General features: G+C 44.3%; 1 protein-coding gene across 2 annotated transcripts in view; it reads left to right on the top strand.

Moving 5' to 3' along the window:
- MEGF6 (multiple EGF like domains 6) overlaps nt 1-27,232 on the top strand; it is a 447,412-nt gene that overhangs the window by 365,806 nt on the left and 54,374 nt on the right. For both annotated transcript variants that reach the window (XM_056544570.1, XM_056544571.1), the window contains 8 exons: nt 4,786-4,914; nt 5,011-5,139; nt 5,831-5,965; nt 6,860-6,994; nt 19,078-19,203; nt 26,228-26,359; nt 26,534-26,662; nt 26,741-26,872. In XM_056544570.1, coding sequence (XP_056400545.1) covers nt 4,786-4,914; nt 5,011-5,139; nt 5,831-5,965; nt 6,860-6,994; nt 19,078-19,203; nt 26,228-26,359; nt 26,534-26,662; nt 26,741-26,872 — 1,047 coding nt within the window. The remainder of the gene's footprint in view (nt 1-4,785; nt 4,915-5,010; nt 5,140-5,830; nt 5,966-6,859; nt 6,995-19,077; nt 19,204-26,227; nt 26,360-26,533; nt 26,663-26,740; nt 26,873-27,232) is intronic.

Here is a 27,232-nt window from a genome sequence, read left to right on the forward strand (position 1 = left end):
CCACTGTCAGGAGCTGAGCCTGCTCCATAAATGATGGGCGCTGACTGGTAACTACAGATGACATCCACTGTCAGGAGCTGAGCCTGCTCCATATACGATGGGTGCTGACTGGTAACTACAGATGACATCCATTGTCAGGAGCTGAGCCTGCTCCATAAATGATGGGTGCTGGCTGGGAACTACAGATGACATCCATTGTCAGGAGCTGAGCCTGCTCCATAAATGATGGGTGCTGACTGGTGACTACAGATGACATCCACTGTCAGGAGCTGAGCCTGCTCCATATACGATGGGTGCTGGCTGGGAACTACAGATGACATCCATTGTCAGGAGCTGAGCCTGCTCCATAAATGATGGGTGCTGACTGGTGACTACATATGACATCCACTGTCAGGAGCTGAGCCTGCTCCATAAATGATGGGTGCTGACTGGTAACTACAGATAACATCCACTGCCAGGAGCTGAGCCTGCTCCATAAATGATGGGTGCTGACTGGTAACTACAGATGACATCCACTGCCAGGAGCTGAGCCTGCTCCATAAATGATGGGTGCTGACTGGTAACTACAGATGACATCCACTGTCAGGAGCTGAGCCTGCTCCATATACGATGGGTGCTGGCTGGGAACTACAGATGACATCCACTGCCAGGAGCTGAGCCTGCTCCATAAATGATAGGCACTGGCTGGTTACTACAGATGACGTCCACTGTCAGACGCTGAGCCTGCTCCATATACGATGGGTGCCTGCTGGGAACTACAGATGACATCCACTGCCAGGAGCTGAGCCTGCTCCATAAATGATGGGTGCTGGCTGGTAACTACAGATGACATCCACTGTCAGGAGCTGAGCCTGCTCCATAAATGATGGCTGCTGACTGGTAACTACAGATGACATCCACTGTCAAGAGCTGAGCCTGCTCCATAAATGATGGGTGCTGGCTGGTAACTACAGATGACATTCACTGTCAGGAGCTGAGCCTGCTCCATAAATGATGGGTGCTGGCTGGTAACTACAGATGACATCCACTGTCAGGAGCTGAGCCTGCTCCATAAATGATGGGTGCTGGCTGGTAACTACAGATGACATCCACTGTCAGGAGCTGAGCCTGCTCCATATACGATGGGTGCTGACTGGTAACTACAGATGACATCCACTGTCAGGAGCTGAGCCTGCTCCATAAATGATGGGTGCTGGCTGGTAACTACAGATGACATCCACTGTCAGGAGCTGAGCCTGCTCCATAAATGATGGCTGCTGACTGGTAACTACAGATGACATCCACTGTCAGGAGCTGAGCCTGCTCCATAAATGATGGGTGCTGACTGATAACTACAGATGACATCCACTGCCAGGAGCTGAGCCTGCTCCATAAATGATGGGTGCTGGCTGGGAACTACAGATGACATCCACTGTCAGGAGCTGAGCCTGCTCCATAAATGATAGGCGCTGGCTGGTAACTACAGATGACATCCACTGTCAGGAGCTGAGCCTGCTCCATAAATGATGGGTGCTGGCTGGGAACTACAGATGACATCCACTGCCAGGAGCTGGGATAGAAGATAACTCTCTATAGCACAGTATCTAGGTGGTTAAATAGAGTCCTCTTCCGTCAAATATTTACCCTCCCTCCTCTGCAGGGTGCTCTTGAGTTTTCACGGCAGTCAGGGGGGTAGAGAAAGCAGTACAGGCCTGACATATGATTGTAAACCTATAACAAGTTACCAGGGGCCATAGACAGGTTGTGCTAGTAGATCAGAAAAATGACAGTACTCTGCAATACATCAGTATTGCAGTGTACTGTACAATCGAACTTATGGTCATGTTCCCTAGGAGGACTAAAAGTCCTGCAAAAAATAAACCCTCTACAGGATAGGGGATAAGTGTAAGATCATTGGGGTCCGGCCACTGGGACCCCACTTCAGGACAGGGCCTCCAAGTCTGTGTAATGAATAGGAGCTGTGTTTCCCGCATCCACAGCATCGCTCCATTTATTCTGTGTGGTTGTACTAAAACAAAGCAATGGCGCACATGTGCGACCTGCTGCTCCATTCACAATAATAATTTGGGGTGCTTTTCTCCAGATCAGTGGTCTGACCCCCCACCCCCCCACCACCATCTGACACTTATACCCTCTTCTGTGCATAGCTGATAAATAATTTTAACTCAGACAACCAATTTAAGATGTGATAGAGTTCCAGATCCCCTGCATAGAAAGAAAGCTATATTTGGTGCCTGCTGCCACCACTAGAGGGAGCTTTACAGCATAGAGTTATACACTGTGTTAAAGGGGTACTCCGATGGATTTTTATTTTTATCAACTGGTGCCAGGAAGTTAAACAGATTTGTAAATTACTTCTATTAAAAAATATTAATCCTTCCAGTACATATTAGCTGCTGAATACTACAGAGGAAATTATTTTCTTTTGGGAACACAGTGCTCTCTGCTGACATCTCTGTCCATTTTAGGAACTGTCCAGAGCAGCATATGTTTTTCTAAGGGGATTCTCTCCTACTCTGGACAGTTCTAAAAATAAACAGATATGTCAGCAGAGAGCACTGTGCTCGTGATGTCAGCAGAGAGCTCTGTGTTCCAAAAAGAAAAGAATTTCCTCTTTAGTATCCAGCAGCTAATAAGTACTGGAAGGATTAAGATTTTTTAATAGAAGTAATTTACAAATCTGTATAACTTTCTGGCACCAGTTGATTTAAAAGAAAAAAAGTTTTCCACTGGAGTACCCCTTTAAATAGTAGAACCGTATGCAGGAAGCTCCCTCTAGTGGTGGCTACAGCCAAGACAGCTTGTTATAATGTAACTCTATGTCTATGCAGGGACATCGTATGATAACAAATACAGATTAGACTATTATAAAGCTCTACAAATACGGTCTATCAGCATTGTGCTTTGGATCTGACTGGAACAGTGTTTCCCAACAAGGGTGCCTCCAGCTGTTGCAAAACTACAACTCTCAGCATGCCCGGACAGCCAAAGGCTGTCCGGGCATGCTGAGAGTTGTAGTTTTGCAACAGCTGGAGGCGCACTGGTTAGGAAATACTGGACTGGAGCATAGTAGGGCCTGGTATTGGCATAGTTCTTGCTGCTACAGTACAGTATGCGCAAAAGATGACGCCACAAGTGGACGGATCCCGTATACTCATGCGCCCTTCATGTATATATTGCAGTCATTTCGCCATTATCATGTTACACGGACGCCATTGTTTTCTCGTCGCGCCGGGGCTCATAAATCTTCCAGCCTCGCGGAGTGTTTGCTTTCATTGGCTCGTGTGTTCACCGCCGAACCTGGGAGTCGTGTTTATAGGTCGTTCGACATACTTTGAAGTCATTGGTGGAACGAGTTTACGGTTGGTTTAGCATGATGGAGATTATGACATTTAAAGTGTTAACATCCCGACTGCCGATATTTGCATTGCCGAGTCCTAATGTGAGCGGAGCCTATATAGTATACACAATGCTAGTTATATAAACTTATAATTTGTTATAGTGCAAAAACAATAAAAAGTTTATTCGGAGTTTAAAAAACTAATACGTAGGTTAGCGGGGGGGGGGGGGTAGAGTCTTTACAGCGTTTGTTAAGGGGTTAATGACTCACATGATATGGCGGACGGGAAGCATCTGCACGGTTGCACCCCTCATGGGGATGTAAAATGCTTCCATCCTGGCAGTGTTAACCCTTCAGTGCTATGTTTGAAGCTGAACAAAAGTCCGGAATTACTACACATCCCAGCAGTCACAGGAGTTTCCATTGAACCGACCACAGTACCAACTTTCTTTCAGGGCTGGTGCAAGGAATTTTGCCGCCCTTAACTCCTCCCATTGACACGCCCCACCTTACTGCTGGGGTGACACACTGTAACAAATCTCCTCCTCATGTAATCTCCTTACTACTGGGGTGACACACTGTAACAAACCTTCTCCTCATGTAATCACCTTACTACTGGGGTGACACACTGTAACAAACCTCCTCCTCATGTAATCTCCTTACTACTGTGCTGACACACTGTAACAAACCCCCTCGTGATGTAATCACCTTACTACTGTGCTGACACACTGTAACAAACCCCCTCGTGATGTAATCTCCTTACTACTGTGCTGACACACTGTAACAAACCCCCTCGTGATGTAATATCCTTACTACTGGGGTGACACACTGTAACAAACCCCCCTCCTCATGTAATCGCCTTACTACTGGGGTGACAGTTTTGTGGCTGTCAGGACCCAGAGAAAAGATTTTCTTGCGGAGGGTAGAATGGCGCCCCCATCAAGAGGGAACTCTAGGCAGTTGCCTATTTTGCCAATAGGTGGAGCCGGCCCTGCTTGCAGTAAAGGGGGGTTCTGGCCAATTCTGGGTGCACAGGATTAAACCATGTAAAAAAATAAGCTGCATCAGAGCCAAAAACATTTTTGTTTGCTCCCTTTATAGCAGTGGTCTCCAAACTGTGGCCAACGGCTGTCCGGGCATGCTGGAAGTTGTAGTTTTGCAAGAGCCGAAGGTCCACAATTTGGAGACCACTTCTCTGTAGTCATTGGCGTGTCTCTTCCATTGCGGTACCTAGCACTATTGTTTTATAACGAGACCCGAAATGCGTCGGCGCACTGTAAGGTTGTACGTCTAACGCAATAAGAATACATCCTTTGATTGCACCGTCAGTTTGCTGGACAATCCTTGTATCCCTTACAATATGGCCGACTTATTTTGTTACAGACGTGGCTCAGGCCACGTGGCTCCATTAACCCTCATTATACCACTTCCTTCCTCTTTTGTAGCTTGCCCAGAAGGAACGTTCGGTCTAAACTGCAGCCAGAAATGTAACTGTAAAAACGGAGGAACGTGTGACGCCATCACCGGCCAGTGCCGCTGCCCCCAAGGAGTGAGCGGGGAGTTCTGTGAGGACGGTAAGGGGGTCTACACCGTAATGATCCAGTGAATGGTGGACGCGGCCGTGGACATTGACGTCATAGAGGTCGATTATTTTTGTCTTTTACTCATAGGTTGCCCAAAAGGATATTATGGTAAAAACTGTAAGAAGAAGTGTAACTGCGCCAACAAGGGGCGGTGCCACAAGATCCACGGAGCCTGCCTGTGTGAGGCCGGACTCTACGGGCGCTACTGCCACCTAGGTGAGGCCCCCTGTACATACAGTATGTCGGGTTTTTAGAACACTTGGACATGTTGGATTTCAGATGCCCAATCGTTTTCTTTCTCTAGGACAGTGTTTGGGTGCCTCCAGCTGTTGTAAAACTACAACTCCCAGCATGCCCGGACAGCCTTCGGCTGTCCGGGCATGCTGGGAGTTGTAGTTTTGCAACAGCTGGAGGTATCCTGGTTGGGAAACACTGCTCTAGGAGATATGACGCCATCAGAGAGGTGTCTGGCAGCGGCTCCCCCTTGCCAATGAAAACACTTGCTGCTCACTCTGTTGAGCCGAGCGTGCATGAAGGGATCAGGAGAGATGGCTTCTAGCCGACCAAACAAGCTAAGGGTATGTTCACACTGCGTGAGTGGAATTCCGCGCGGTGAACATTCCCATCAGAGTGAACGGGTCATCCGCAAAACCCGTTCACACTGCGGAATTTCAGCAACGGACAATTCCGCAACTGAAATTGTTCCGTGCAAAGAAAGAACACATTCATTCTTTGCGCGGAAATCCATGAGTACTGCATAGTCATCAGTGGTGACGCCGCAGTGCCCCATGGTCCTACCGCCTGACGGAATCTCCGCTCGTGTTGAAAAATAAAAAACACACCGCATGCGCAATTTTGCAGGTGTTGATCCGTGTCTTATTTCTGACTTATATCTTCTATTCTGTAGCTTGCCCAAAGTGGACGTATGGGCCCGGCTGTTCGAAAGAGTGCATCTGTGTTCAGAGCAACACGCTGGAGTGCAGCAAAAGGGACGGGGCCTGCGCCTGTAAGCCCGGCTACCAGGGGGCGTCCTGCGAAATCAGTACGTATTAAAAGGGAAAAAAACTCTTCAGAATAAGAAATAAAATGGCGCCTTTAAAGTTGACACTTGGCGTCCATTTAAAAAAGGCGATTTTCTACTGATTAAGTGGTTGCTTTTACTGTAACTTGACACTTGTGATATCCAACTGTGGACCCCCTGATGTTGCAAAACTACAGCTCCCAGCATGCCCGGACAGCACTCTTTGCATTTTCATCTCACTCTTGTTGCTTTGTATCCTCATCTCACTCTTGTTGCTTTGCATCCTCATCTTACTCTTGTTGCTTTGCATCCTTATCTCACTCTTGTTGCTTTGCATCCTCATCAGGCTCTTGTTGCTTTGCATCCTCATCTCACTCTTGTTGATTAGCATCCTCATCGGGCTCTTGCTGCTTTGCATCCTCATCAGGCTCTTGCTGCTTTGCATCCTCATCTCACTCTTGTTGCTTTGCATCCTCATCTCACTCTTGTTGCTTTGCATCCTCATCTCACTCTTGTTGCTTTGCATCCTCATCTTACTCTTGTTGCTTTGCATCCTCATCTCACTCTTGTTGCTTTGCATCCTTATCTTACTCTTGTTGCTTTGCATCCTCATCTCACTCTTGTTGCTTTGCATCCTCATCCCACTGTTCTTGCTTTGCATCCTCATCACACTCTTCTTGCTTTGCATCCTCATCTCACTCTTGTTAATTTGCATCCTCATAACACTATTGTTGCTTTAAATCCTCATCTCATTCTTGTTGCTTTGCATCCTCTAAGCCAGTGCTTTGCAACAAGTGTGCCCCCGCTGTTGCAAAACTACAACTACCAGCATGCTCGGAGTTGTAGTTTTGCACCCCAGTTTTGAGGCCACAGAAAGACACAGGATATGACACAGGATTTTTTTTGCTTTTTTAGAGTGTGACTCGGGATTTTATGGCATTGACTGCAAAAATAAGTGCACCTGCCAGCAAGGTGTACCATGTGACCACACGAGCGGCAAGTGCCTCAAGCAGTGTCCACCTGGATACCACGGGGAGAATTGTGACCAAGGTAACGCCATCTTTATGTAATGCTCATAACGTTAAAGAGGATCTCTACCCGAATGTACTGGGTCCTCACCCCTCACAAGGTGCTCAGATATCAGCTCAGCCACAATCGAGCTATGACGGGCAGTCCGGTTACTGGGGTCTTTTTCAGAACTGTAGAATAAATCATGTAAAAGATCGATTTTGGGGGTTGGGATATGTATAAGGGATCAGCATCTGTGTATACCTTAGGGATGGTTGGAGTTAAAAATTTGCAGGGTAGTGGAGAAGTACAAATAATGTCCTGAAGGTGCAAAAAGGGGGAACAAAGAGAGGACAGCAAAAGCTATAGGTGCACCAGGCAGCAATACTAACTGTACTGTTCCTGCTTGATTGACAGTCGTCTGGAAGCCGATCCCTGTTTCCAAATCTCATTTCTGCTCTGTGCAAACAAATTGTGTGAAGATTTGAAAATAGGGCTCAGCTTCCAGCTGACTGTCAATCCAGCAGAGACAGGGAGCAGAGTGAGGAGGCGTTCCAGTCCTCAGTACTTCACTTGACTCTTGGCACCAGAGAATAAAAGCATTTTATTTATTTTTTTTCAAATCCAGAAAGTTTCAATACAGAAAGTTATAATTTATATAGATTTGTAAATTACTTTTATTAAAAAATCTGGAAAGAACTACACAACTTCTTCTGGAGCATACAGCAGTTGATAAGTACTGGAAGGATAAGGATATTTTAATAGAAGTAATTTACAAATCTGCTTAACTTTCTGGCACCAGTTGATTTGGAAAAAAATAATAATAAATAGTTTACCCCTTTTAAAGCACAGAGAGATAGGACAATAAGACATATTGTATCTTTAATATATATTTCTGTGCTTCCGTAACATAGAAAAAAGCTTTTATTCTCTGGTGCAAAGGTGTTCCCAAGCCCCTGAAGTGCTGTGGGCTTAATGCCTTCTCGCTTCCCCTCTTATCCCTGTCACTTCTTGATTGACAGTCTGCTGGAAGCCAAGCCCGGTTTTTAAATCTCACACCTGAGCACAATTAGTTTGCACAGAGCAGGAATGAGATTTGAAAACAGGGCTTGGCTTCCAGCTGACTATCAGTCAAGCAGAGAAGCGAAGAGGCTTGGTAAAACCTCTTTGGAATTCAAATCTGTCAGAACTGAGCTTCACAAAAACCTTTTGAAATCAATGGTTGTGTAGAACAAGTAAGAATCTAAAGGCAAGGCAAAATGTGTGCAGCTCAAAGCTAAAAAACAAAAAAAAAAGGTTAACTGGGAAACACTTACACCTGAAAAGTTTAATTGGGATTAGCAGAAGAAAAAAAGTTTTTTTCCTGTTGATCACAAGTCAAGTGGGAATTTGCACAGAATTTCCATGAAGAAATTCTGCATGGATTCTCCATAGTGTAAACGGGGCTGAACAAGGTCGACAGGTTAGAACTTGAATTACAGCTGACAGATTTTCTTTACAAAAAACAAAAACAAAAACACAAACCTAGCTTAGATACAACCATTAGGTGCTACGGATCTACAAGTAGAGATCCTGGACATAGTCTGACCTATCTGACCTAGCATCTTGTGATCCATAAAGCAGCAGATAGTGGAGACATTTATCGAACTGAAGAATTTGGAGGAAATTTGTTGTTTTAAGGGGGTGTTAAGGTGATCTGTCCTAGAAGGGGGTGCGGGGGAAGCCTGTATAGAACATTGCACTCTTGTTGCTTTGCATCCTTTAAGCCATTGTGTCTCCAGCTGTTGCAAAACTACAACTCCCAGCATGCACACGACAGCCAATGACTGAGAGTTGTAATTTTGCTGGGGGTTCTGGCTGCCTGTGGAGATCATCTCACTCTTATTGCTTTACATCCTCATCTCCCTCTTGTTGCTTTGCATCCTCATCGCACTCTTGTTGCTTTGCATCCTCATCGCACTCTTGTTGCTTTGCATCCTCATCGCACTCTTGTTGCTTTGCATCCTCATTGCACTCTTGTTTCTTTGCATCCTCATCGCACTCTTCTTGCTTTGCATCCTCATCGCACTCTTCTTGCTTTGCATCATTTCACTCTTGTTGCTTTGCGTCCTCATCACACCCTTGTTGCTTTGCATCCTCATTTCACTCTTGTTGCTTTGCATCCTCATTTCACTCTTGTTGCTTTGCATCCTCATTTCACTCTTGTTGCTTTGCATCCTCATTTCCCTCTTGTTGCTTTTTTCCTCATCTCACTCTTGTTGCTTTGCAGCCTCATCTCACTCGTCATGCTTTGCATCCTCATCTCACTCTTGTTGCTTTGCATCCTCATCTTACTCTTGTTGCTTTGCATCCTCATCTCACTCTTGTTGCTTTGCATCCTTAGCGCACTCTTGTTGCTTTGTATCCTCATTGCACTTTTGTTACTTTGCATACTTATCTCACTCTTGTTGCTTAGCATCCTCATCTCACTCTTGTTGCTTTTTATCCTCATCTCACTCTTGTTGCTTTGTATCCTCATCTCTCTTGTTGCTTTGTATCCTCATCTCACTCTTGTTGCTTTGTATCCTCATCTAACTCTTGTTGCTTTGCATCCTCGTTTCACTCTTGTTGCTTTGCATCCTCATTTCCCTCTTGTTGCCTTGCATCCTCATCTCACTCTTGTTGCTTTTGCTTTGCATCCTCGTCTCACTCTTGTTGCTTTGCATCCTTAGCACACTCTTGTTGCTTTGCATCCTCATTGCACTTTTGTTACTTTGCATACTTATCTCACTCTTGTTGCTTAGAATCCTCATCTCATTCTTGTTGCTTTTTATCCTCATCTCACTCTTGTTGCTTTGTATCCTCATCTCTCTTGTTGCTTTGTATCCTCATCTCACTCTTGTTGCTTTGTATCCTCATCTAACTCTTGTTGCTTTGCATCCTCGTTTCACTCTTGTTGCTTTGCATCCTCATTTCCCTCTTGTTGCCTTGCATCCTCATCTCACTCTTGTTGCTTTTGCTTTGCATCCTCGTCTCACTCTTGTTGCTTTGCATCCTTAGCACACTCTTGTTGCTTTGCATCCTCATTGCACTTTTGTTACTTTGCATACTTATCTCACTCTTGTTGCTTAGAATCCTCATCTCATTCTTGTTGCTTTTTATCCTCATCTCACTCTTGTTGCTTTGTATCCTCATCTCACTCTTGTTGCTTTGTATCCTCATCTCACTCTTGTTGCTTTGTATCCTCATCTCACTCTTTTTGCTTTGCATCCTCATTTCACTCTTGTTGCTTTGCATCCTCATCTCACTCTTGTTGCTTTGTATCCTCATCTCACTCTTGTTGCTTTGCATCCTCATCTTACTCTTGTTGCTTTGCACCCTCATCTCACTCTTGTTGCTTTGCATCCTCATCTCACTCTTGTTGCTTTGCATCCTCATCTCACTATTGTTGCTTTGCATCCTTAGCGCACTCTTGTTGCTTTGCATCCTCATTGCACTTTTGTTACTTTGCATACTTATCTCACTCTTGTTGCTTAGCATCCTCATCTCACTTTTGTTGCTTAGCATCCTCATCTCACTCTTGTTGCTTTTTATCCTCATCTCACTCTTGTTGCTTTGTATCCTCATCTCACTCTTGTTGCTTTGTATCCTCATCTCACTCTTGTTGCTTTGTATCCTGATTTCACTCTTGTTACTTTGCATACTCATCTCACTCTTGCTGCTTTGCATCCTTAGCGCACTCTTGTTGCTTTGCATCCTCTAAGCTAGGCTTTGCAACCAGTTTGCCCCCAGCTGTTGCAAAATTACAACTCCCAGTATGTCTGGACAGCCATAGGCTGTCCGGGCATGCTGGGAGTTGTAGTTTTGCAGGGGGTTTCAGCTGCTTTAAGCTACAAACTATGGTAAAGAAGAGCACTATGTTGAATACAATCATTAAACAAAACTTTTCCTGAAGCTTCTTTACTTTTACGGCACATCCGGGGAGCATCGATTGTATTCCAGACCCAGTAATACAATTTCAATTAAAATGCTTTAGTGCTGTTTTTACATAGAGAGTAGGATCGATCTAGACCCAGACTTAATCCATCATGTAATAAGGACCATCCAGCCGGATCTTTATGGCTCTATAGAAAGAGCCCCTGGGGGGGGGGGGGTGATTCTCTTAGGGAGACAGATTTTACCCTGGGACTGGGTTAGAGGCAGGGGCATCACTACAGGAGCCTAAGGGGTGCATTAGGTGTCTCATATAGGGGAGATCAGTGCTATAAATGAAGCACTATAATTGGGGGCCCTGTTACAAATTTTATGCTGGTTGCCAACGTCTTAGGCCTCTGGTGAAAGGGGTTGCCCATTTTAGAAAACCCAGTCTAATACCCTACCCTAGGTTTTTATAGGGGTTTCCTATGTTCAGGATCTTCATCTCTAGAGCGGAGAGCAGCTACAGAGCACGATAACCCACTGATCGGAGCGAGCACTGTGTAATGCTTTATTTCCCCTGTGGTGGCGCTGCAGGGAAATTAAGCACTTACTGCCAGGTTTCCCCACAGATCAAGGCTGATGACTCTTTGTAATCAGCTTATGGTCTATAAAGTAGGGATATGAAGCAGAGAACCCCTTCAATTAGATCGGCCATATTTCCTTGAGACAAAAACAGGACATTTTGATGGCCCAGAGATCAAGTGATATGTTATATGTAGTTGTAGTCCCTTATACATTATAGTCCCTCCATACTGTCTTCATATATAGTTATAGATTCCCTCAGTGCCCCATGTAGATGTAGGCCCTCCTCTCCTCTTTATGCCGCCCTATATAGTTTTAAGCCCCATCTGTGCCACCATAGGCCTCCGAATTACCTCCATAACAAGTTATAGGTCCACCTCTGTGCCCCCATATATAGTTTTAGGTCCCCTATTTTCCCCCTATATATATATTTGTACCCCCTTCCTGCTCTATATGCCCCCATATATAGTAGTAGACCCCCTCTCCTCTATATATTTGCATATATATAGTCATAGGCTCACTCTGTGACCCCATATATAGTTGTAGTCTCCCTCTCCTCTATATGCCCCATATATAGTTGTAGACTTCCTCTCCTCTATATGCCCCATATATAATTGTAGACTCCCTCTCCTCTATATGCCCCCATATATAGTTGTAGGCCCCCTCTCCATAATGCCCCCATATATAGTTGGAGGCCCCCTCTCAATAATGCCCCCATATATAGTTGTAGGCCCCCTCTCCATAATGCCCCCATATATAGTTGTAGCCCCCCTCTCCATAATGCCCCCATATATAGTTGCAGGCTCCCTCTCCATAATGCCCCCATATATAGTTGTAGCCCCCCTCTCCATAATGCCCCCATATATAGTTGTAGGCTCCCTCTCCTCCATATGCCCCAATATATAGTTGTAGGCTCCTTCTCCTCTATATGCCCCCATATATAGTTGTAGGCCCCCTCTCCTCTATATGCCCCCATATATAGTTGTAGGCCCCCTCTCCTCTATATGCCCCCATATATAGTTGTAGGCCCCCTCTCCTCTATATGCCCCATATATAGTTGTAGGCTCCCTCTCCTCTATATGCCCCATATATAGTTGTAGGCTCCATCTCCTCTATATGCCCCCATATATAGCTGTAGGCTCCATCTCCTCTATATGCCCCCATATATAGTTGTAGGCTCCCACTCCTCTATATGCCCCCATATATAGTTGTAGACTCCCTCTCCTCTATATGCCCCCATATATAGTTGTAGGCCCCCTCTCCTCTATATGCCCCATATATAGTTGTAGGCTCCCTCTCCTCTATATGCCCCATATATAGTTGTAGGCCCCCTCTCCTCTATATGCCCCCATATATAGTTGTAGGCTCCCTCTCCTCTATATGCCCCCATATATAGTTGTAGGCTCCCTCTCCTCTATATGCCCCATATATAGTTGTAGGCTCCCTCTCCTCTATATGCCCCATATATAGTTGTAGGCTCCCTCTCTATATGCCCCCATATATAGTTGTAGGCCCCCTCTGCATAATGCCACCATATATAGTTGTAGACTCCCTCTCCTCTATATGCCCCCATATATAGTTGTAGGCCCCCTCTCCTCTATATGCCCCCATATATAGTTGTAAGCTCCCTCTCCTCTATATGCCCCATATATAGTTGTAGGCCCCCTCTCCTCTATATGCCCCTATATATAGTTGTAGGCTCCCTCTCCTCTATATGTCCCATATATAGTTGTAAGCCCCCTCTGCATAATGCCACCATATATAGTTGTAGGCTCCTTCTCCTCTATATGCCCCATATATAGTTGTAGGTCCCCTCTCCTCTATATACCCCCATATATAGTTGTAAGCTCCTTCTCCTCTATATGCCCCCATATATATAGTTGTAGGCCCCCTCTCCTCTATATGCCCCTATATATAGTTGTAGGCCCCCTCTCCTCTATATGCCCCTATATATAGTTGTAGGCTCCCTCTCCTCTATATGTCCCATATATAGTTGTAAGCCCCCTCTGCATAATGCCACCATATATAGTTGTAGACTCCCTCTCCTCTATATGCCCCATATATAGTTGTAGGTCCCCTCTCCTCTATATGCCCCCATATATAGTTGTAAGCTCCCTCTCCTCTATATGCCCCCATATATAGTTGTAGGCCCCCTCTCCTCTATATGCCCCTATATATAGTTGTAGGCTCCCTCTCCTCTATATGTCCCCATATATAGTTGTAGGCCCCCTCTTCTCTATATGCCCCTATATATAGTTGTAGGCCCCCTCTCCTCTATATGCCCCATATATAGTTGTAGGCTCCCTCTCCTCTATATGCCCCATATATAGTTGTAGGCTCCATCTCCTCTATATGCCCCCATATATAGTTGTAGGCTCCATCTCCTCTATATGCCCCCATATAAAGTTGTAGGCCCCCTCTCCTCTATATGCCCCTATATATAGTTGTTGGCTCCCTCTCCTCTATATGTCCCCATATATAGTTGTAAGCTCCCTCTCCTCTATATGCCCCTATATATAGTTGTAGGCTCCCTCTCCTCTATATGCCCCCATATATAGTTGTAGCCCCCCTCTCCATAATGCCCCCATATATAGTTGTAGGCTCCCTCTCCTCTATATGCCCCCATATATAGTTGTAGGCCCCCTCTCCTCTATATGCCCCATATATAGTTGTAGACTCCCTCTCCTCTATATGCCCCATATATAGTTGTAGGCTCCCTCTCCTCTATATGCCCCCATATATAGTTGTAGGCCCCCTCTCCATAATGCCCCCATATATAGTTGTAGGCTCCCTCTCCATAATGCCCCCATATATAGTTGTAGGCTCCCTCTCCATAATGCCCCATATATAGTTGTAGGCCCCCTCTCCATAATGCCCCCATATATAGTTGTATTCTCCCTCTCCATAATGCCCCCATATATAGTTGTAGGCCCCCTCTCCTTAATGCCCCCATGTACAGTTGTAGGCCCCCTCTCCATAATGCCCCCATGTACAGTTGTAGGCCCCCTCTCCATAATACCCCCATATATAGTTGTAGGCTCCCTCTCCATAATGCCCCCATATATAGTTGTAGGCCCCCTCTCCATAATGCCCCCATATATAGTTGTAGGCCCCCTCTCCTTAATGCCCCCATGTACAGTTGTAGGCCCCCTCTCCATAATGCCCCCATGTACAGTTGTAGGCCCCCTCTCCATAATGCCCCCATATATGGTTGTAGGCCCCCTCTCTATAATGCCCCCATATATAGTTGTAGGCCCCCTCTCCATAATGCCCCCATATATGGTTGTAGGCCCCCTCTCCATAATACCCCCATATATAGTTGTAGGCCCCCTCTCCATAATGCCCCCATTTATAGTTGTAGGCCCCCTCTCCATAATGCCCCCATATATAGTGGTAGGCCCCCTCTCCATAATGCCCCCATATATAGTTGTAGGCCCCCTCTCCATAATGCCCCCATATATAGTTGTAGGCTCCCTCTCCATAATGCCCCCATATATAGTTGTAGGCTCCCTCTCCATAATGCCCCCATATATAGTTGTAGGCCCCCTCTCCATAATGCCCCCATATATAGTTGTAGGCTCCCTCTCCATAATGCCCCCATATATAGTTGTAGGCTCCCTCTCCATAATGCCCCCATATATAGTTGTAGGCCCCCTCTCCATAATGCCCCCATATATAGTTGTAGGCCCCCTCTCCATAATTCCCCCATATATAGTTGTAGGCCCCCTCTCCTCTGTATGCCCCCATATATAGTTGTAGGCTCCCTTTCCATAATGTCCCCATATATAGTTGTAGGCCCCCTCTCCATAATGTCCCCATATATAGTTGTAGGCCCCCTCTCCATAATGCCCCCATATATAGTTGTAGGCTCCCTCTCCATAATGCCCCCATATATAGTTGTAGGCTCCCTCTCCATAATGCCCCCATATATAGTTGTAGGCCCCCTCTCCATAATGCCCCCATATATAGTTGTAGGCCCCCTCTCCATAATGCCCCCATATATAGTTGTAGGCCCCCTCTCCATAATGCCCCCATATATAGTTGTAGGCCCCCTCTCCATAATGCCCCAATATATAGTTGTAGGCTCCCTCTCCATAATGCCCCCATATATAGTTGTAGGCTCCCTCTCCATAATGCCCCATATATAGTTGTAGGCCCCCTCTCCATAATGCCCTCATATATAGTTGTAGGCTCCCTCTCCATAATGCCCCCATATATAGTTGTAGGCCCCCTCTCCTTAATGCCCCCATGTACAGTTGTAGGCCCCCTCTCCATAATGCCCCCATGTACAGTTGTAGGCCCCCTCTCCATAATACCCCCATATATAGTTGTAGGCTCCCTCTCCATAATGCCCCCATATATAGTTGTAGGCCCCCTCTCCATAATGCCCCCATATATAGTTGTAGGCCCCCTCTCCTTAATGCCCCCATGTACAGTTGTAGGCCCCCTCTCCATAATGCCCCCATGTACAGTTGTAGGCCCCCTCTCCATAATGCCCCCATATATGGTTGTAGGCCCCCTCTCCATAATGCCCCCATATATAGTTGTAGGCCCCCTCTCCATAATGCCCCCATATATGGTTGTAGGCCCCCTCTCCATAATACCCCCATATATAGTTGTAGGCCCCCTCTCCATAATGCCCCCATTTATAGTTGTAGGCCCCCTCTCCATAATGCCCCCATATATAGTGGTAGGCCCCATCTCCATAATGCCCCCATATATAGTTGTAGGCCCCCTCTCCATAATGCCCCCATATATAGTTGTAGGCTCCCTCTCCATAATGCCCCCATATATAGTTGTAGGCTCCCTCTCCATAATGCCCCCATATATAGTTGTAGGCCCCCTCTCCATAATGCCCCCATATATAGTTGTAGGCTCCCTCTCCATAATGCCCCCATATATAGTTGTAGGCTCCCTCTCCATAATGCCCCCATATATAGTTGTAGGCCCCCTCTCCATAATGCCCCCATATATAGTTGTAGGCCCCCTCTCCATAATTCCCCCATATATAGTTGTAGGCCCCCTCTCCTCTGTATGCCCCCATATATAGTTGTAGGCTCCCTTTCCATAATGTCCCCATATATAGTTGTAGGCCCCCTCTCCATAATGTCCCCATATATAGTTGTAGGCCCCCTCTCCATAATGCCCCCATATATAGTTGTAGGCTCCCTCTCCATAATGCCCCCATATATAGTTGTAGGCTCCCTCTCCATAATGCCCCCATATATAGTTGTAGGCTCCCTCTCCATAATGCCCCCATATATAGTTGTAGGCTCCCTCTCCATAATGCCCCCATATATAGTTGTAGGCCCCCTCTCCATAATGCCCCCATATATAGTTGTAGGCCCCCTCTCCATAATGCCCCCATATATAGTTGTAGGCTCCCTCTCCATAATGCCCCCATATATAGTTGTAGGCCCCCTCTCCATAATACCCCCATATATAGTTGTAGCCCCCCTCTCCATAATGCCCCCATATATAGTTGTAGGCCCCCTCTCCATAATGCCCCCATATATAGTTGTAGGCCCCCTCTCCATAATGCCCCCATATATAGTTGTAGGCCCCCTCTCCATAATGCCCCAATATATAGTTGTAGGCTCCCTCTCCATAATGCCCCCATATATAGTTGTAGGCTCCCTCTCCATAATGCCCCCATATATAGTTGTAGGCCCCCTCTCCATAATGCCCCCATATATAGTTGTAGGCTCCCTCTCCATAATGCCCCCATATATAGTTGTAGGCCCCCTCTCCATAATGCCCCCATATATAGTTGTAGGCTTTAAGAACAGAGACCAGCGGCACAAAAACCTAAAAAATATCAATTCTGTCCCGTTTTGAAATAAAAAGATAGGACAGTCTAAAAATAAAGATAAGACTGGACTGTCCCTTTCAAAACAAGTATTTAAAGGGTAACTCTCATAAAAAAATGTTTGCTATTGCGCTCCTTATGGTAAATAAAGATTTCTAATATACTTTGTTAAAAAAAAAAAAAAATGAAGTTTTCTATGTTTTATTGGTGGTTAAAAAAGCTCAAGAGCCCATTTTCCCCCATCTCATACACAGACTTAGGACCGAAGTCCAAACACAGGAAGTGCAGCCTGGAGTGCTGAGGGGGGGAGTGTCCAGCCTCATCCAATCATAGCTCCTCTCTGCCATATGCTGTTGACTGGACACACCCCTCTCAGCACTCCAGGCTGCACATCCTGTGTTTGGACTTCGGTCCTAAGTCTGTTTATGAGATGTGGGAAAATGTGCTCTGGAGCTTTTTTAAGCACAAATAAAACATAGAAAACTTCATTTTTTTAATACAAAGTATATTAGAAATCTTTAATTACCATAAGGAGTGCAATAGCAAAAATTTGTTTTAATGAGAGCCCATTTAATGGACGTTATGGCTTTGTGTGGTATGTGCAGGGGTTCTCTATGTAGGCTGTGTAAGGCTGGGTGCATTCACACCACGTTTTTGCAGTACAGTTCCCTTATAAGGTTTTTGATGAAAAAAGGATTCCTCAAAACCTGACTTAGGCTGGGTTCACACCACGTTTTTCAAATACGGTTACCGTATACGGTTTTCCGCTAAAAAACGTATGGCAAAAACCGTATGCAACCGTATACAACCGTATGACTCCAAATTAAAACGTATACGGTTTTTCCCCGTACGGTTCTATCCGTTTGCATCAGTTTTTGACAACGGTTTTGCTATTTTGTTGGAATTAGTTTTCCAGCAATTTAATAAAGTTACTATTGTTCTATTGAAATTCCAATCTGCGCATGTGTCAACTCCAAAAACGGATTAGAAAAACCGTGTGCAACCGTATTCTGAAATTCTGTGTACGGTTCTCATAGACAGCAATGTTAAAAGAACCGCATACGGTTCGCATAAGGTTTTCCAACCGGAGACAAAAACGTGGTCGACAGCGTTTTTGCCTACGTTTGAAAAATCGGCAAAACCGTATCCGAGGCAAAACGGATGCAACCGTACACAACATTGGGAATACGGTTTACAATGCATTCTCTATGCATACGGTTTCGGATACGGTCGTATACGTTTTTTTGCGGAAAACCGTATACGGTTACCGTATTTGAAAAACGTGGTGTGAACCCAGCCTAAACTGTATCAAAACGTGTACAAATTTCAACCCGTATACGGTATGAAAAATGATGTCCGGTTGCATCCGTTTTTTTAAGAAAAAAACTTATACGGTTTTAACTTTTCATTTTGAACAAAGTTTCACTTGTTTGATTGAAATTCCAAGAAAAAAAAACTGTGCAAAGGCAAAAACCATATGGTGAAAACAGGATGGAACCGTACGCACATACAGTTCTGTACGGTTCCCATTGACTCCCATGTTAAAAAAAAAAAAAAAAAATGTATACGGTTTAATACAGTTTTTCACCCGGACCAAAAACCGTGGTAGGACTACGGCTTTGGGTGCGGGAAAAAAAAAATGATAAAACCGTACAGGATGCAAAACGGACACAACCTGATGCATCTTTTGGCATACGGTTTTCAATACTGTTCTGTACGGTTTTCACATTGAAAACGTATACGGGAAATGTACTGCAAAAACGTGGTGTGAATGCAGCCTAATATATTAGTATATGATTGTATTTTGATTGTTTATATATATTTTTTTCACACACAGAATGCCTCGCAGGGACGTACGGGCTGAACTGTTTGGAGTCCTGCACATGTGGAGGCGCCCCATGTGACCATATAGACGGAACCTGCATTTGTCCGGCGGGTAAAACTGGCACCGACTGCTCCAAAGGTAACCGAGAGTCACATGACTTAACAGGACTCTGTATATGTATCTGTCCAGGCATGCTGGGAGTTGTAGTTTTGCAACAGCTGGAGGACTCCTGGTTGAGAAACACTACTTGAGATTGTGGGCTCCAAACTGCGGCCCTCCAACTGTTGCAAAACTACAACTCCCAGCATGCCCGGACAGCCAATGGCTGTCCGGGCATGCTGGGAGTTGTAGTTTTGCAACAGCCAGAGACATCCTACATTTGGAAACACTGCCTTAGATAAAGTAAATGTGTTGTTTTAATGGACACATCCCCCTCCTTACTGATTTCAGGTGCATTTTTTTGGAAACTTTATCTACAATAGTATTTTATTCCAATATCTGGAGCACATTAGCACTTTTTTTTATTCTTTTTGCCCATCATCCCCCGATCATCCCCCCACTTCTCATATTGTCACAGAATTAGCAGCAGGAGCAGCTGGACTCTTAAAAGTGATTTATTAGCGCAGACAGGTTGTATTGCTAATAAATCAATTAAGGAAGGTTCGGCTTTTGTAGAGAATGCGGATTCTTAGCGATGTCATGTTACTGCGGAGGCTCCAGTGCATTATTTTAATTCATGAGAAATATTCTGTAAGTGCTGCTACGTAGACGACGTCTTATACCAGTCACACTTCTTCTCTGGGGAAGACAATTGTTAGTGAGCCTTAAAGGGGTATTCCATGAAAAAAAACTTTTTTTTTATTTTCAAATCAACTGGCTCCAGAAAGTTAAACAGATTTGTAAATGACTTCTATTAAAAAATATTAAAGGGGTATTCCATGAAAAAACTATTTTAATATATATATATATATATATATATATATATATATATATATATATATGTATATCAACTGGCTCCAGAAAGTTAAACAGGTTTGTAAATTACTTCTATTAAAAAATCTTAATCCTTTCAATAATTATCAGCTGCTGAAGTTGAGTTGTTGTTTTCTGTCTGGCAACAGTGCTCTCTGCTGACACCTCTGCTTGTCTTGGGAACTGCACAGAGTAGAAGAGGTTTGCTATGGGGATTTGCTTCCAAACTGGGCGGTTCCCGAGACACGTGTCATCAGAGAGCACTTAGGCTGGGTTCACACCAGGTTTTGTACTTTCGGTGCCTGTATACGGCTGGAAGGAGGGGGGGGCGGGGCTTAATCGCGGCGCCCGCACTCAGCCGTATTCGGGAACCGTATTTAATGCATGTCTATGAGCCGACCGGAGTGAACCGCAGCCTCCGGTCGGCTCCGTTTTTGGCCGTATGTGGTTTCCCAACCGCAGGCAAAAACGTGGTCAACCGCGTTTTTGCCTACGGTCGGGAATCCGCATACGGCCGAAAACGCAGCCGACCGGAGGCTTCAGTTCACTCCCTGGTTCAAATACGGTTCCCGAATACGGCTGAGTGTGGGCGACGCAATTAAGCCCCGCCCCCTCCTCCCAGCCGTATACGGAAACGCGCCAAGGCGCGTAGCGTCGACCTAGAGGTCGACGGTGACGCCCCGTCTCCTCCCCGTCCCCATACAGTTCTATGGGGGAGGCACGAATGCTGCCTCCCCCCCTCTCCCATAGAGATGTATGGAGGAGGTGTGCCGGCTGCAACGTCATGCTGCGGCTGGCATGCCCCCTGCACGGGAGAGCCGCGGCCCCGTACAGGAGATCGCCGGGGGCCCCAGCGTTCGGATCCCCTGCGATCAAACACTTATCCCCTATCTTGAGGATAGGGGATAAGTGTTTGTAACGCTGCAGATGTCCTTTAATCCTTTCAGTACTTATCAGCTGCTGAAGTTGAGTTGTTCTTTTCTGTCTGACCACAGTGCGCTCTGCTGACACCTCTGCTTGTCTCAGGAACTGTCCAGAGCAGGATATGTTTGCTATGAGGATTTGCTCCTGCTCTGGACAGTTCCTGAGACAGACAGAGGTGTCGGCAGAGAGCACTGTGGTCAGACAGAAAAGAACAACTCAACTTTAGCAGCTAATTAGTACTGATAGGATTAAGATTTTTTAATAAAAGTAATTTACAAATCTGTTTAACTTTCTTGAGCCAGTTGATATGAAAAAAAAAAAAGTTTTTTTCATGGAATACCCCTTTAAAACAGAAATCCTTAACCTGTGATTCTCCAGCTGTTGTTAAACTACAACTCTTATCATGTCCTGCCAATGAAAGCCTGCTGGAGGCAGTGGCGTAACTTTCTGGGCCCCAATGAAAAATCTGTAGAAGGGCCCCCGAGTTTAATGCTTTATTTATGGTACTGGTTTCCAACCACACCCCTTATAGTTACACTCCTAGTTACAGGTTAGGTACAGCTGTCTTAAAGGGACAGTGAAGTAAAATAAAAATACTAGCGCCATGATATTGTTTTTCTTAATTCTTCTGAACTCCCAGAAGAAGACATAACTGGTAGCCATGTTTCTTTACTTTTCCTTCTCCTCCTTGGGCTATGTTCACACAGTGGAATTTTTGAGCGGAATTCCACCGAAAAATTCTGCTCGGAAATTCTGCAAATTTTTGTGCACATGTTCTTCAATAGGGATTTCTGTTGTTACAAAGCGGAAGGCGGACAATCTGCTGCGGCAATTCCGCATTCCGCAAAATTATAGGACATGCCTTTAAATTTTGCAGAATTCTGTTCAGAGCCCCACTGACCTTAATGGGACTCTGAATTCAAGCAGAATCTGTTTTGACAGCACAGAAAATCCACTGGAATTTTGCTCAAATTCCGCAGAACTGTGAAAAATCCGCATTCTGCCTTTCTGAGCAGAATTTGAGCAGAATAGCAGAAATTCTGCCATGCGCACAATTCCGCCGTGCGAACATAGCCTCAGGGTCTGGGTGTAGATACCGTCTGCAGCAGCCAATAAAATCCTTCGGCGCTAGGACCACACGGACCTTCACCATTGACGGCAATGCAGTTTGCGCAGAATTCTGCTAAAAGAAAAACAATGACCAATGGCTGCCAGGCATGATGGAGTTGTATTTTTGGAACATCTGGAGGTCCACAGTGTGGAGACCACTGCCTTACTGCATGCCTCTCTTAGCATTCGGCGATCTTCAGCGCTCCCATAGGCAATAAATGGTGCGGCGCTCAAGCCTGCGCACTACCACGCCATTCAGAGTCCCGTCCCTGAGCTGCAATCCCTAGGGATAGGGGATAAGTGTCTATGGGGGTAGAGCCCCCTTTAAGATTCATATTCCATTGCTAGGAAGATGCAGGAGTCCATCACATCTACAGCGGAGTAAACATGATGTGTGGCCGCCATTCCCCGCCGCTCCATCCGGGGCGATGAAATCACTTACGAAATCCTCGCCGTCCTTCTGCCGCGAACAGGCAGCAAATGTTGACTATTTGTTTTCCTATGATGTTTTTATGGCTATTTCTTTTCAGTGAATTATATAATGTGTATCCTGAGGGGCCGCACTGATAACAAGTCGCCCTGCAAATCGGGAGAATTTCTACAGAAAGTCAAAGTTACTGAAACTTTATGATTTTAATTTGGGGACTAAGCCACCCCTGAACCCCACCTGCCCACCACCAACACCACCCTAAAATTTAGAACCATGTAGAATATTCTAGTTATTACCATTTTTTCTGTATAGGAAAAAAAGGAAAGAGTCATCAAGCAGGCAGCAGTGGAAAAATAATAATAATAATAATTACTAACATTATTATTGTTATTATTAATATTATATTATAGTTATTATTATTATTATTATTATTGTTATTATTAATATTATATTATAGTTATTGTTATTATTATTATTGTTATTATTATTATATTATAGTTATTGTTATTATTATTATTGTTTACTATTGTTGTTATTGTTATTATTATTGTTTATTATTGTTATTATAATTATTGTTTATTATTATTATTATTATTATTACAACAATAATAATAATAATAATATTATTATTATTATTATTATAGTTATTATTATTGTTATTATTATTACAAGAATAATAATAATAAAAATAATAATAATTACTAACATTATTATTGTTATTATTATTATTATTGTTATTATTATTATTGTTATTATTATTATATTATAGTTATTGTTATTATTATTGTTTGTTATTGTTATTATTATTGTTATTATTATTATTATTATTATTATTGTTTGTTAGTTATTATTATTATTATTGTTTATTATTATTATTATTATTATTATTATTATTATTATTGTATTATTATTATTATTACAACAATAATAATAACATTATTATGATTATTATTATTATATTATTGTTATTATTATTACAATAATAATAATAATACCTCCAGCACATGCAAAACCACAACCCCCAGCATGCCCGGACAGCCGAAGGCTAAACGAAACCAAACAACACTTTACAAAACAGTAAGCTTCAAAAAGTAATAGAAGAACGATCAAAATTTGAGGCCAATTCTACTTGTAAAACAAGTGTATTGGAGCCTCACAATACACTGTGTGAACATCGCCTAAGGGTGCGTTCACACGCGCGGATTTTCCGCTGCGTATTTGAAAGTGGGCGGGCTCTTCTCGGCTGTCCGCAGCAGATTTTCCGCTGCGGAATTTACGCTGCGGAAAATCCCCCACAGTTCCTACTGACTTCAATGGGGCTTGCGGCTGATTTTCCGCAGTGTACATTCCACCGCGGAAAATCGGCTGCGGACAGCCGAGAAGAGCCCACCCACTTTCAAATACGCAGCGGAAAACCCACTAAAAAATCCGTGAGTGTGAACGTACCCTTACACTAGAAATAGTCAATAAGAACACTCAGCAGCAGCAGCAGCAACTGGCCTGTCTAGGCTTCTTGCTGATGGTTTCCAAGTAGCAGCATTATTTATTTATTTATTTATTTATTTTTACCCCCTTTTAAATCTGCTTCATCTACTGAGTAGAATAAGCCAAACAACAGTACAGATAGGAGTAGAAGAGGCTAGAACTGACACTGATTCCTTAAGGAGCTTCACATTAAAGGGGTATTCCCGAGGGAAAGAAAAAAGATGTTTTCAAATCAACTGGTGCCAAAAAGTTATGCAGATTTGTAAATTACATCTATATAAAAATCTTAATCCTTCCAGTACTAATCAGCTGCTGTATGCTTCACAGGAAGTCGTGTAGTTCTTTCCAGTCTGATCACAGTTCTCTCTGCTGCCACCTCTGTCCATGTCAGGAACTGTCCAGAGTAGAAGCAAATCCCCATAGCAAACCTATCCTACTCTGGACAGTTCCTAACTGGGACAGTGGTGGCAGCAGAGAGCACTGTTGTCAGACTGGAAAGAAATACACAACTTCCTCTGGAGCATATAGCAGCTGATAAGTACTGGACGGATTAAGATTTTTAAATAGAAGTAGTTTACAAATCTGTTCAAAGGGGTATTCCAGGGAAATTCTTTTTTTTTTTTTTTTTTTTATCAACTGGCTCCAGAAAGTTAAACAGATTTGTAAATTACTTCTATTAAAAAATCTTAATCCTTCCAATAATTCTAAGCTTCTAAAGTTGAGTTGTTCTTTTCTATCTGGCAACAGTGCTCTCTGCTGACATCTCTGTCTATCTCGAACTGCACTGAGTAGAAGAGGTTTGCTATTGGGATTTGCTTCTACCCTGGACAGTTCCCGGGACAGGTGTCACCAGAGAGCACTTAGACAGAAAAGAACAACTCAACTTCAGCAGCTCATAAGTACTGAAAGGGTTCAGATTTTTAGAAGAAGTAATTTACAAATCTGTTTAACTTTCTGAAGCCAGGTGATATATATATATAAAAAGGTTTTTCCTGGATAACCCCTTTTTGGCATCAGTTGATTTGAAAACTTGTTTTCCCCTCCAGAGTACCCCTTTAAAGGGGTACTCCGGTGGAAAACATTTTTTTTTTTTTTTTTTTAATCAACTGGTGCCAGAAAGTTAAACAGATTTGTACATGACTTCTATTAAAAAAATCTTTACCCTTCCAGTGCTTTTAAGCAGCTGTATGCTACAGAGGAAATTATTTTCTTTTTGGATTTATTTTTCTCTTGTCCACGATGCTCTCTGCTGACACCTGATGCCCGTATCAGGAACTGTCCAGAGCAGGAGAAAATCCCCATAGCAAACCTATGCTGCTCTGGACAGTTCCTGACACGGACAGAGGTGTCAGCAGAGAGCACTGTGTACAAGACAAAAAATAAATTCAAAAAGAAAAGAATTTCCTCTGTAGCATACAACTGCTTAAAAGTACTGGAAGGGTAAACATTTTTTTATAGAAGTCATTAACAAATCTGTTTAACTTTCTGGCACCAGTTGATTTAAAAAAAAAATTGTTTTGCACCGGAGTACCCCTTTAAGGTGAGATCTGCACCACAGTGGTTGTCACCCACCTGCCACCTGGTGGTGGTGATGGTTCTAGCTTGGCATCAGGAGCTCCTTATGTCACTACAGCCCTAACAAGCCTACACTTAACAGACGGAGTAGTAAATCCGTACCTTTGTTCCAGCCGCCCTCAGGGATTTACAAGCAGCGTTTTGCGAGCCGAGGATTTAAAGGGGTATTCCAGGCCAAAACTTTTTTTTTAAATATCAACTGGCTCCGGAAAGTTAAACAGATTTGTAAATCACTTTTATTAAAAAAATCTTAATCCTTCCAATAGTTATTAGCTTCTGAAGTTGAGTTGTTGTTTTCTGTCCAACTGCTCTCTGATGACTCACGTCCCGGGAGCTGTGCAGTTCCTATGGGGATATTCTCCCATCATGCACAGCTCCCGGGATGTGACATCATCATTGAGCAGTTAGACAGAAAACTTCAGAAGCTAATAACTATTGGAAGGATTAAGATTTTTTAATAGAAGTAATTACAAATCTGTTTAACTTTCCGGAGCCAGTTGATATATATAAAAAAAAGGTTTTGCCTGGAATACCCCTTTAACAGGCCTTTGTTCCTGCCGCCCTCAGGGATTTACAAGCAGCGTTTTGCGAGCCGAGGATTTAACAAGTGTCGCGTTATCCGGTCTACGCTCATAAATTCTTCCCATTTTTGTCCATCTGTTGCAGATTGCCCTGCAGGACGCTGGGGGGATGGCTGTCAGGGGATCTGCCCGCTGTGCGACCATAACGGCAGCTGCGACCCCGCCACGGGGAAGTGCGTGTGTGAGCCCGGCTACACTGGGGACCACTGTGGGGACCGTAAGTGACACGAAGCCTGTCATACTTCATCAAGTGTTCTCTGGCCTTTGGCTGTTGCAAAACTACAACTCCCATCATGCCCTGACAGCCGAAGGCTGTCAGGGCATGATGGGAGTTGTAGTTTTGCATCAGCCACCAATTGCTGATTTTGTTTGACCCTTTTTATGTCTATAGGATGCCCCTCTGGTTGGTTTGGACATGGCTGCCAGTCACGGTGCCTCTGCCAAGATGACGGCCAATGTGACCCTATAACCGGCAAGTGTACGTGCCCCCCTGGATTTACCGGACACAACTGCAGGAGAGGTAGATATGTGCGCCACACAACATTCCGAAATCTTTTATTTTTCTGGATTATATCATGTCCTGTATCTCACTTTACAGCATGCGACAGCGGGTACTGGGGGGCCGACTGCGGCCATAGCTGCAACTGCAGCAACAGCGTCTGGGGCTGTAACGCTGTGACGGGGGAGTGCGTCTGCGAAGCCGGATACACCGGAAGGCAATGTGAGCAGAGTAAGTTTGACACTACAAGTCCCAGCTAACACTGACTACGAGGTTTTGTCTATGCTCGAGGCTGATGACCACTATAGGTGGCAAGCAGAATCAGTGTCCTTATAATAGTGCCTGTCCTAGGAGTGCTCAGTATGCTAGCCCCACGACAGTGCCCATGATTACCAGCCTTACTGTACGTATTTAATCCACATTGCACTCACAGCCAGGGCTCCTCAGGGGAGGAGCTTATCTTAGCTGTATGTGTTAAACTTCCCCCTCCTACACCAACACAGGGGTTCAGGGCTGTTCTACTTATTCATCAATGGATTTAAAGGGGTAATCCGGTGGAAAACATTTTTTTTTTTTATCAACTTTATCAAA

The sequence above is a fragment of the Hyla sarda genome, chromosome 10, assembly GCF_029499605.1.
Source record: "Hyla sarda isolate aHylSar1 chromosome 10, aHylSar1.hap1, whole genome shotgun sequence".
Lineage (NCBI taxonomy): Eukaryota > Metazoa > Chordata > Amphibia > Anura > Hylidae > Hyla > Hyla sarda.